The sequence below is a fragment of the Erythrolamprus reginae genome, chromosome 5 (assembly GCF_031021105.1).
Source record: "Erythrolamprus reginae isolate rEryReg1 chromosome 5, rEryReg1.hap1, whole genome shotgun sequence".
NCBI classification, from domain to species: Eukaryota; Metazoa; Chordata; class Lepidosauria; order Squamata; family Dipsadidae; genus Erythrolamprus; species Erythrolamprus reginae.
The window spans coordinates 58,970,409-58,982,474 of NC_091954.1; the positions used below are offsets into that span (position 1 = coordinate 58,970,409).

Genomic DNA, 12,066 nt, shown 5'->3' on the forward strand with positions numbered 1-12,066 from the left:
ATAGATGGATAAAAATTCCAAATCCAGTCTAAACATGTGGCTGATTGTGCAACCAGCCATAATAAAAATACCGTACTCACATTTCCACCAGATGCTATGTAAGAGAATGTAGAACTTGACTGGCCAAATGAAGATGCAGAATTGTATGACTCAGCATTTAAAGGATAATCTAAAGAAATGACACATATTCCATGAAAATCTGCCATTGTATATAGCAAGAAAAAAAGGCATTTCTTAAACATAAATTTTGAGAGAGTATAATTATTTCAGTTACTATTGATAGCAATTGCTCTAGTGATGGCTGCTCTCGATTTTTATTGTTTTAATGTTTTTTAAATTGCTTTAATTGTTTTGTAATTTTAGAATTATAAACCACCCATAGTTACTTGGTTGAGCTGGGCAGCTATAGAGAATGAATGAATGAATGAATGAATGAATGAATGAATGAATGAATGAATGAATGAATGAATGAAGCAAGTCTAAGAAATTTACAGCAATACCAAACTAACTTATTACTTAAAGATATATCAAAAAGGAAAGATAATTTGATCACAATAGTTATTCTACATTGCATCTTTTACCACTATACTTGTAGTCATAAATATTTTTGAGTGAGTGTGCAGGTGTGTGTGTATTACTTGAATGATTTACCTTCAGTACCAGACAGATTTAACACACTTTTATTATTTGGGGAGGAAGAATGCAATATTCCTTCTGCTGCTGAATTCAACATACAATGAATGTCAGTGCTAAAAAAAGAAACAAAAGTTGAAATTCAGATGTCAAATAAGAATATATAGGTCAGATCTTAATGAGCTTGTTGTACTGAAGAAATACAATAACGCCACACCATCAACAGAAATTATGAAAATACTCTAAACAAACTTAACATTAAGTTAGTACTATTGGCTATTTTTGGAATCTTCTAAAAAAATTCAACCAATAAATAACCATGGAAAACAGCTGGAAAATACAAAATAAATGGTTATAATTATAATTAAAATATAGATAAAACTGAAGCGTAAATTTAATTCAGATACAAGAGAATAGCATAGTTCACTATGGCAAACCTATGGTATGGGTGCCACAGGCGCCACACGGAGCCACATCTGCTGGCACACGAGCTGTTGCCCTAGCTCAGCTCCAACCTGCATGTGTGTGCCAGGCAGCTGATTTTTGGCTTGCACAGAGGCTCTGGGAGAGCATTTTGGGCTTCCAGAGAGCCTCCAGGGGGATGGGGAGGGAGTTTTTACCCTCACCCGATTCCAGGGAAGCCTTTGGAGCCTGGGGAGGGCAAAACAGGACCCTACTTGGCCCACCAGAAGTTGGGAAACAAGCCGTTTCTGGCCTCCATTGGGCCTCCAAGGGGTGGGGGAAACTGTTTTCACCTTCCCCAGGAACTGAATTATGGGTGTAGGCACTGATGCATGTGCGATAGCACGCACACACGTTCTTTTGGAACCCAAGGAAAAAAAGGTTCGCCATTACTGGCATAGACTGTTCGCAAAAATATCTGTAATAGAGCATCTGCAATCTGTCCTGCTCCCAACATCACTGGATATAATATCTTGTGTAAGATAGGGCTATAGGGAGCAGTATGGTTTACTACTCATTTATCTTCCACTATGCAGTGTAGCAGCATGCCTATCTGCACTCTTGGACTCTATGTTTGGGCTGCCAATGGCCTTCCTTAGGCTTATCGTATGGGGGTATTTCAATCTGCTGCTCTGGGGCGGAGTTCTGAGATAGCGCAGGTGTTCATGATCACCATGGCAGACATGGAACTGGTCCAACTTATTCATGGTCCTATTCATATGGGGGTGGGGGATATATATGTGTGTGTGTGTGTGTGTGTGTGTGTGTGTGTGTACGTCACATGTTTTTGCTGAATATGAAAATTAAGGGAGATTATGATATATCTATATGTATATAATTATGTTTCTTACATTGTTTTCTGAGTAAGTGTGTATGTGTGAAGATATATATTCATACACTACATACAAAAATAAGAGACTAAAGATAACTGAAATAATTAGAAGCATTGATATATATTTCAACTACTCACTTCTCTGAGAAAGTCAAGCAATTCCGAATATGAAGATTTCCTTTAATGTGCTGATCCCAGTCCTCAATTAAAAGAACAAGAAAGATAGAATTAAATACCCAAAAAGATACAGTTTATGTGCTGTCTGTTTTCCCCAAAATGAGACATCCCCTGATAAGCCCAATCGGGCTTTTGAGTTCATGACAATAAGGCCAAGCGCTTATTTCAGGGTTCAAAAAAATGGAAGACAAGGTCTTATTTTCAGGGAAACCCAGCATATCTATAGTAGTTGTCATTTTTATGAAAAAATTCTGTACCAATCATCAAGTTATGATAAAAGAAAATATGTTATATTTTGAAAAATAGGGTGGCTAAAATGAAGACCTTAAATCGTTCATTTGGTCAAGTAGGTCCATAAATTACTCAATCCCATTGCTCATTATTAAAGTAACCTAATTACATGTAATTAATTACAAATTAAGATTTTCTAGGCAATTCTAATGACATTTTATCTTCATATACAAATGTAAGACATCAAACACATAGAGTATATGCATGTAGAATAGTATCAGAAATTAACTATAATAATTACAATAGTACCATAGCAAGTTAAAGAGCAGCAAACCTTGTGATTTTGGATATAAACTTATTTTATCATTTAAAGATACATACTTGTATATCCTATCAGAAAAAAATATATGATGCAGAGATTCTATTGATAAAGCAACCCGGTATGATAGTTCTTAAACAAGAAACACTTACTATCTGGAAAGAGACAATTTATTAAGAACATCCAAGTCTGAAGCAAACTTACCTTAAGGTCAAATACCTTCTTACTGCATAAGGTACAAATATGGGGGAAGCTAAGAGGTGCAATATTATGAAAGTCGTTTAATTCATGGGACTGAAGAGGCCTGACAGGTAATCCAGAAGTAACAGGTTCCGGTTTCTGTCTTGTTTGTGAGTTACAGTAATTTGGTTTACTATGTTTAGTTCTGCTGAAAAAACATGGAGTACCAGTGCTAAATTTTGTATCTGATGTTGGTTCTTCAGGGTTATAGAGATCACTCCTTACTTCGTATTGGGCATTTGTTGATGGCCACATGTTAGCATTGGGCATAATGTCAGTTTTATTTTGACTAGAGAAAGTAGAAGGATTTTCCCACTGATTGCTTGTATCTCTTTCATGTACTATAGAGCCCATCTTTCCTTTTTGATTCTGATGAGAATTTTGAGAGTCAGCAGAAAATGTCAAAGATTGTGTACAAGTTGTATGCTGGCCTTTAGACATAGTACCATAAAACTCTTTCTGAAATCCCAGTTGGCCTTCAGACATTCCATTTCCAGGTGACACTGGGACTGGATGAGAACCAGTGGTTACAAAGTTCTGTTGACAGCACTGACCAGCATTAGAGGAGAAAAGCTGTTTATTGTAATCATAAAATCCATCTGTGGTAGAGGAGACACTAGTTTTATTTAGACCCAGAGATACAGCTTGTTGTCCAGTTGTTTGAGAAATTACACCCGCAAAAGGGTTTAGGACTATAGTACTGACATTTTGATTTGGAAGGTTATTTACTGACCCCAAAGTTCCACCATGGGCCGCCAAAGGTGGGTTCTGTGTTGGAAAATGTATTCCACCAGGTGGAAATCTAGTATTGGTGGCCCCAGGACCTACAGCATGTCCTGGAAGGGTATTAAACATGGAAGGGTGTCTTAATTGGTTGAAAAGTGGCTGAGACATGGCCACTTTAGAAAGAACTTGGTTCAGTACAGTTGCAGCTGCTGTGTTGTTGTTGACTGCTGTCTGAGCCAATTTTAATCTGTGCAGTGTAAGCTGTGCCTGAAGCTGAGCCAGCTGAAGACTTGCAGAAGAAGGAAGCAGTGGATTTGCAGTGTTGACAGTAAATATATTCTTGTCCAGAAGTTTGGCAGCACTGTAAAGTAATAGGCAATCATTTTAATTTGTCTTTGATCAATGTCAACTGTAGGCATTTTTCATCAAATTATGACTAAGAGGTACAATATTATTCCTGGCATCCTTATGAAATCCTTAGATGTGAAGAAAGTAATTGATGAGATATAATTTTCACCTTATAAAGTATTTGCAACCAGTCATTTCATTTATGAAGACCAATGGCACATCAAAAAGAAGCTTGCAAGCCAAAATACTATGAGAGGTGTAGCTAAAGAATAATACATCTGCTGGATTTAGTCAAATATTTAGTCCAATTTGCATATATGAATCATACAAATGAAAAAATATATTTTCTAGTACAGAAAATAGAGTGACATTCAATCATGATTGTCATTATCAATGTTTGTATAAAACTATAAATCCATATAAGGCATGCCTTGCAGTTAAGGGGCTTTGTTAATGACTAAATTGAAGCCCAAATTACATTATTAAATATTTGATTTTTCAATATTTGAAGAGCTGTCTCACAAGTTGTTTTTACTGGCATACAATGTTTCTATGTAAGTTCATCAGGGTTGTGGCATGATGAACATCTTTTTACATTGGTACTTTTGAGTTCTAATCTACATAATAATTGGAGGTTATTTCCAATGGTGTTAGACTAGGCAGAAGCTGAGACAGTAGTTATAATCAATTTCAAAAGTCCAAATGTATTTTAACAAAAAGTTTGAAAGCACAATTTTACTGCCAATGGTGACTAGCAAAAGAGTTATATGGAGTAATTCTTTTCCTGTTTAATGCAAATCTGACATCAGCTGACATTTGGAAGTAAAACAAGTAATTGACGATATGTAATTATCAACTAATGAATTATTTGGGACATAAAGTGAGATATTTACTTTGTCTCACTCCACTAGGATGGAGATAGGGGGGGGGGGGGGGAGATTAAAAAAAATAGTTAAAATTAGTTAAATTCTCCCAACATAGACTTCAGCCCTGGCTTGCACAAAGGGCTAAGACAATTATACTTGCAACTTTAGAGATGTGTGATAGAGTAAAATTCTGTATAAAGTTCTCATTCTGCTTATATATTCATTTTACCTAGTTGCCCAGCCCCAAGGAGCCTCAAAACCTACCTTACATTTTATAAATTTAATTAAATTAATAATAAATTATGTGAGGAAATGCATGTTTGTTCTCATTGCTCTTATACTTTTATTTCCTTTCTATCTTTTTTGCATTAAATAAAGTAGTGTGCCAAGGAAGCAGAAATAGTATTATTCCTGTAACAAGCACACCCATGCCTCATTATGCGGGGTACTATGAAAGATATACAGTGATCCCTCGGGTTTCGCGAGGGTTCCGTTCCAAGATCCCTCGCGAAACTCGATTTTTCGCGATATAGCGGTGCGGAAGTAAAAACACCATCTGCGCATGCGCACCCTTTTTTTCATGGCCGCACATGCGCAGATGGTGGAGTTTGCGTGTGGGCGGCGGGGAAGACCCAGGGAAGGTTCCTTCGGCCGCCCAACAGCTGATCTGCTCCGCAGCGCGGCAGCAGCGAGGAGCCGAAGATGGGGTTTCCCCGTTGCCCAGGCAAAGGGGAAACCCCAAGATCGCTTGCCGCTTGCCCGTTCACCCGCCCCGCCCGGCTGCTCGCTTGCCCGTTCACCCGCCCGCCCGGCCGCTCCGCTTGCCCGTTCACCCGCCCGGCTGCTCGCTTGCCCGTTCACCCGCCCCGCCCGGCCGCTCCGCTTGCCCGTTCACCCGCCCGCCCGGCCGCTCCGCTTGCCCATTCGCCCGGCCGCTCCGCTTGCCCATTCGCCCGCCCGGCCGCTCCGCTTGCCCGTTCACCCGCCCGCTCGGCTGCTCGCTTGCCCGTTCGCCCGCCCGCCCAGCCGCTCCGCTTGCCCGTTCGCCCGTTCGCCCCGCCCAGCCGCTCCGCTTGCCCGTTCACCCGCCCGCCTGGCTGCTCGCTTGCCGCTCGAGAGCAAGAGGGGGAGAGATAGAGAAAGAGAGAGAAGGAAAGAAAGAGATGAGAGAGGGAGGAAGAGAGTGTGAGAGAGGAACAAGCAAGATAGAGAAAGAGAGAGAGAAAGAAAGATGAGAAAGGAAGGGAGTGACGTCATCGGGTGGAAAAATCGCGATATAGCGTTTCGCAAAGATCGAGATCGCGAAACTCGGGGGATCACTGCATTTTGTATCTGCCAGTAACTCCTGAATCCCTTGTACCATACAAAATTAAGCCAATTGATATGGAAGTGTTCTCTAATTCCTAAGCGCATTATTTTAAAACATAAAGTTTCATTAGAGGTGTAATATGGAGGACTCAGTAGATAAAGCACAAATAATGGACTCTTATGAAAAAGATTAGAAAGTGAGCTCGCCAATTTAGCAGAAGGTCTTGGATTGTTTGATGTACTGTAGAATTTATTCCTTTTCATTTACCACATTTTTCAGGGTATAAAATGCACCGAAGTATAATAATATAATAATAATAATAAATAATAATAATAATAAATAATAAAATATTATTATTATACTGAAAGAGTAGTAGATCCTTGGAACAAACTTCCAGCAGACATGGTTGGAAAATCCACAGTAACTGAATTTAAAGATGCCTGGGATAAACATATATCCATCCTAAAATAAAATAAAGGAAATAGTATAAGGGCAGATTAGATGGACCATGAGGTCTTTTCCTGCTGTCACGTCAGTCTTCTATGTTTCTATGTTTCTATAATATGCACCTTAGTTTGGGGGGAGGAAAACAAGGAAAAAAGACCTCTACCAAACAGCACAGATGATATACACTGTTTGCTGTGTATTTCTGTGCATGTGTGTATGCATGACCCATAGAAATAGCAAAGAATTGGAGAAATGCACATTATGACAGTAAATTAATGTCAGAAAGTTTTCTTAAATGTAATCACACTAATTGCTCCCAACTATTTAAATAGATCTACTCCAAATATGACTAAATCAGGATTAACTCAGCTGCTTTATTTTAATACTAAATAGGGCCCTGTTACATTTCAGACTATACTTGTACAGAGCTGTTAAAATTGATGTGGCTTTCTGGAAGTATACACTATTCTCTATTATTTAAAAGAAGATAAAATAGCACTGGGCCTCTTCAGATCAAGCATTTATTTTAAAAAGCTTCTTCATTTTGTTGTCTAGAACAATAATAAAGCAGTCTTTAAAAAATAAGTCTAATAATTTGAACATTCTACAGGCATTTATAGTTATTGACTTATCTCCTTGCATCCAGAATCAGCAACAGCACAAGAAAATTAAATTCTGCCTCTCCCTCCTAGTATGACTACTTGCAGCTAGTTTCAGTTTCAGTTTAATACATGGCGGCCTGTGTGCAGCCTCAAATCAGCTGAGATCTGGAAGCTGATAATGAGTTGCTTGACTTATCAGGCTCTTCCTTGTTTGCTGCAAGGATGTAAATTTATTTATTTATTATTTATTTATTGTTTGGATTTCTAGGCCACCCTTCTCCGTAAACTCAGGGCAGCTTACATAACAGGAGTAAATGCAAAGGTACATATAAGAAACGCAAAACATTAAAACTAACCTAATCTAATCTAAAACTCCAATTATTAAAAAACAGTCATCCACATTCATTCAATTACAGTCACGTACATGGTCAGAGCAGGATGTCAATGCTGAACGGCCCCAAGGCTGTTGGCAAAGGTGAGTTTTTAAAACCTTACAAAAGGCCAGGAGGGTGGGGGCAGTACGAACATCTGAAGGCTCTATGGCTAGGTCCCGTCGGTTGACATTGCTTAGCTGACGGGACCGGGAGAAGGCCAACTCTGTGAGACCTGACCGATCATTGGGATTCATGAGACAGAAGGCAGTCATGTAAGTAACCTGTAAGTAACTAAGTAAGTAAATTGCTGGGAGGCAGAGACCAAAGAGTGGGGGTGGCTGGGTGGGGCTACATTTGGTGTATAACACGCACCCAAGTTTTCACCCTCATTTTGGGAGTAAAAAGGTAATTACATTATCTAGAGAAGTGTTTGGGGTTGGATTTCCCCCCACCCCTTTGATATCTGGCAAGTATTTTTCTTTTTTATTCTTTTATTCTTTTTTTGGTCTGTATTCTTATCTTTTACATTGCAGTGTGCAATAAAATTATCACAAAAATGATCTAACAATTGCTGATTCAATGCTAAAATCAATAGCAAATTATGTGCTTTTAAAAAACCTCCACTATCTTTCTAGAAACAAATGATCTTTGAATTAAATTTCTAGAATGACTTCCAAGTTGCGGAATAATAAATCTGTTTGCAACCCAGTTGGTTGTAAGGAGAGGAACAAAAAAACTCCATCCATTTTGAAGAATACAGATTTGAGCCCAGAAATTCTTAATAACTTTAGTGCCTTATGCTCTGGATACTTATCAAATACAAAAAAATTTTTAAAGCTACAGTCTTTGTACATTGCATAATACTGTACAACAAAGTTGCACATGGTTAGAATGTGATACTGCAGGCTATTTCTGCTGAATGCCAGCTCCCTGCAATTTGGCAGTTCAAATCTCACCAGGCTCAAGGTTGACTCAGCCTTCCAGCCTTCCAAAGTGGGTAAAATGGTGTAACAATCTTATATGGAAAGGTAGACCATAAAATAATTCCAAAATCAGGATTAGGAGATGATGGTAGTTAACATTGCACAAGCATTTAGAATACAAATAGGGCAGAGAGAGAGGAGAGAGCAAAGAGAGAACATTTTAAATATACAGTATACAGTGATCCCCCGATCATTGCGAGGGTTCCGTTCCAGGACCCCTAGCAATGATCGGGTTTTAGCGAAGTAGCGCTGCGGAAGTAAAAACACCATCTGCGCATGCGCAGATGGTGTTTTTACTTCCGCAGCGCTAGCGAGGAGCCGAAGATTGGGGGCCGCGCGGCTGTTTTAAAATGTCGCCGCCGGCATGGGGGTCTTGCCAGCACCCCCCGGATCCCCAACCCGGGTTTGGGGGGCTGCTAGGAAGCCCCCCATGCCGGCGGCGACATTTTAAAACAGCCGCGCGGCTTCCCAACTGAGTCCCGAAGACAAACGTCAAAGGCGAACTTCCGCGTTTGTCTTCGGGACTCATTGGGAAGCCGCGCGGCTGTTTTAAAACGTCGCCGCCGGCATGGGGGGCTTGCCAGCACCCCCCCGAACCCGGGTGGCCGGGCGAGCAGCGAGCGAACGGCGGGTGGCCGGGTGAAGGGCCGGCGAACGGCGGGCGAGCGGGTGCTGGGGGGGCTTCTCGCCCTCCCGCCAGCAAGAGGGGGAGCGAACGGCGTGGGCGGGCGAAGGGCGGGCGAGCGGCGGGTGCGCGGGCAGGCAGGCGGCGGACAAGCCATTCGCTGGCGCCGCTCGCTCGCGCTTCCCAGCTGAGTCCTGAAGCCAATTCGCTTCAGGACTCAGCTGGGAAGCGGCGAGAATGAACGGCGTGGGCGGGTGAAGGGCGGGCGAGCGGCAGCGAGGAGTTTGCTTGGGCGGTGGGGAAACTCCTCGCTGATGCCCGCCACTCGCCCTCCCGCCAGCAAGAGGGGGGAGACCTAGGGAAGCCGCCCAGCAGCTGATCTGCCCGGCGCCATCTACGCATGCGTGCCCATAGAAAAAATGGCGCACATGCGCAGATGGTGTTTTTACTTCCGGGTTCCAAAATCGCCATATAGCCATTTCGCAATGATCGGGATCGCAATACCCGGGGGATCACTGTATATATATTATTTGTAGGAATGATTTTTTTAAAAGCACTAATATTTCTTTGTTAATTTTACTTTTCTTTAAAAATAGTGCTATTATTCAAGCATACAAATATGTTATTAATGTATTAGTATAATTTGCTAGTAACATTTATACAGTGATCTCTCGGTTAGCGCGGGGGTTACGTTCCAAGACCTCCCGCGCTAACCGATTTCCGCGTTATATTGGATGCGGAAGTAAAACCACCATCTGCGCATGTGCGCCATTTTTTTCATGGCCGCACATGCGCAGATGGTGGAGTTTGCGTGTGGGCGGCGGGGAAGACCAAGGGAAGATTCCTTCAGCCGCCCAACAGCTGATCTGCTCCGCAGCGCGGAAGCAGCGAGGAGCCGAAGATGGGGTAAAGGCAAAGGGGAAACCCCATCTTCGGCTCCTCGCTGCTGCCGCGCTGCGGAGCGGATCAGGTGTTGGGCGGCTGAAGGAACCTTCCCTTGGTCTTCCCGCCAGATCACTTGCCGCTTGCCAGTCCACACACGCCCCCCTGGATGAGCGGCCCCGCATGGCCCCAGCGCCGGACTCCGTTGCCGAACGGCGAAACCGGAAGGGGCGAGGTGGGGGAGAACGGGAGGCTCAGCATTCCGGCAGTCGCAGCGCTGGCTGTCAACTTTTCTTTTTAGCACTGGGGAGGCAAGTCAGCTCCTGCCCAGTTTTAAAAAGAAAAGTTGACAGCCAGCGATTGTTCCGCTGCCGCCAGCATGGAGCCCACGGGGGATTCGCTTTCCTCCCGCCGGCAGCCGACTGATCGTGGGCTCCTTCGCAACCTCGGAGAGCTTCCTGGTTTTCGTGAGCTTTCATGCCCTGGAAGCTCTCCGAGGTTGCGAAGGAGCCCACGATCAGTCTCGGCTGCGGGTGGGAGGAAGGCGAATCCCCCGTGGGCTCCATGCTGGCAGCAGCGGAACAATCGCTGGCTGTCAACTTTTCTTTTTAAAACTGGGCAGGAGCTGACTTGCCTCCCCAGTGCTAAAAAGAAAAGTTGACAGCCAGCGCTGCGACTGCCGGAATGCTGAGCCTCCCGTTCTCCCCCACCTCGCCCCTTCCGGTTTCGCCGTTCGGCAACGGAGTCCGGCGCTGGGGCCATGCGGGGCCGCTCATCCAGGGGGGCGTGTGTGAATGCCACGGGGCTGGGCTCGGCTCCCCCCTCGGCTCCCCCCCTTACCAGCCCCACCGCGGAAGGCTCCATTCTGTTCCCTGCTGGCCCGATTGAGCGGCCGGCGGTCTCCATTCAGGGAACAGACGTCCACCCCCTCCTCGGAGTCCCCGGCACCCAGCGTCCCCACGCCGCCTCCACCTCCCGGTAATGCGCCCGACCTCTGCCTCTCTCTTTCTCTCTCATATACCACGCCGGCAACAGGGAGAGAAAGAGAGAGAGAACTAGCGTGGACTTATTTTTTATTTTTTAATATTTTATTTTTTTAATTAATATTTTTTGAAAAACCGCGTTGCAGCGTTTCGCGCTAATCGAGAACGCGCAAATCGAGGGATCACTGTATTATTAAACAGCATGATTTTTTCATATATAACAAAAATTTAAATACATAAAATCAGTGCAGCATCCTCTGTGTATTTTTAATAATTCTATAATCATAGTCAAACAATCCAAGTATTACAAAATAACTTTGAATATAATTGATGAGAGATTTTCAAATAGTTCATTACCTAAATGTAAATTATTAACTAAAATAATGAACTCATGTCTCCCAGGTTCTAGCCTTAATGAATACACCAAACTGGCTTTTATATTATAAATAATACAGGAATGTATTCTAAGTGAATCATAAGCTTTCTAACAGATAGGAAGCAGCAAGTGAAGCCAAGTAAAATTACATCAGACACCTGTACGATTAGCACAGGTGCACCCCAGGGCTGTGTGCTCTCTCTCCATTACCCTTTTCTCTCTACGTATACCAATGACTGCATCACCAAAGATCCCTCTGAAGTTTGCAGATAATACAAGAGTGATCGGTCTCATTCAAGATGACTACGAACATACAAATGTGAAGTTTTACAATTGGCCCCTGTGGTGCAGGCGGAATCATCTTGAACTGAACACACTCAAAATTGTAAAGATGATAGTAGATTTTAGAAGACGCTCTCCTATTCTACCACCTCTTACAATACTAGACAAGAGAGTATCAATAGTAGAGATCCTCAGCTTTCTATGTTTTATAGTATCTTAAGACTTAAAATGGATACCTACATCCAAAACATCATCAAAAAAGCACAACAAAAATGTTCATCTTGTGCCAGCTCAGGCTGCCAAGAAGCTGTTGATACAGTTCTACAGAGGAATTATTGAGTCTGTCTGTTCTGCCCCAGCTACATTTAT

The 12,066-nt window shown here is 42.8% G+C and overlaps 1 protein-coding gene and 1 long non-coding RNA gene across 2 annotated transcripts in view; one reads left to right on the top strand and one right to left on the bottom strand.

Annotated features, from left to right (window-relative positions):
* Positions 1-12,066, top strand: part of LOC139167802 (uncharacterized) — a 115,660-nt gene that overhangs the window by 77,653 nt on the left and 25,941 nt on the right. The gene's annotated exons all lie outside the window — the stretch shown is intronic.
* Positions 1-12,066, bottom strand: part of RBM20 (RNA binding motif protein 20) — a 111,558-nt gene that overhangs the window by 48,114 nt on the left and 51,378 nt on the right. Inside the window, exons 2-5 of the mRNA XM_070752738.1 lie at positions 2,859-3,981; positions 2,066-2,127; positions 652-749; positions 81-169 (exon numbers count right to left, since the gene is read on the bottom strand). Of these exons, the coding sequence (XP_070608839.1) occupies positions 81-169; positions 652-749; positions 2,066-2,127; positions 2,859-3,981 (1,372 nt within the window). The remainder of the gene's footprint in view (positions 1-80; positions 170-651; positions 750-2,065; positions 2,128-2,858; positions 3,982-12,066) is intronic.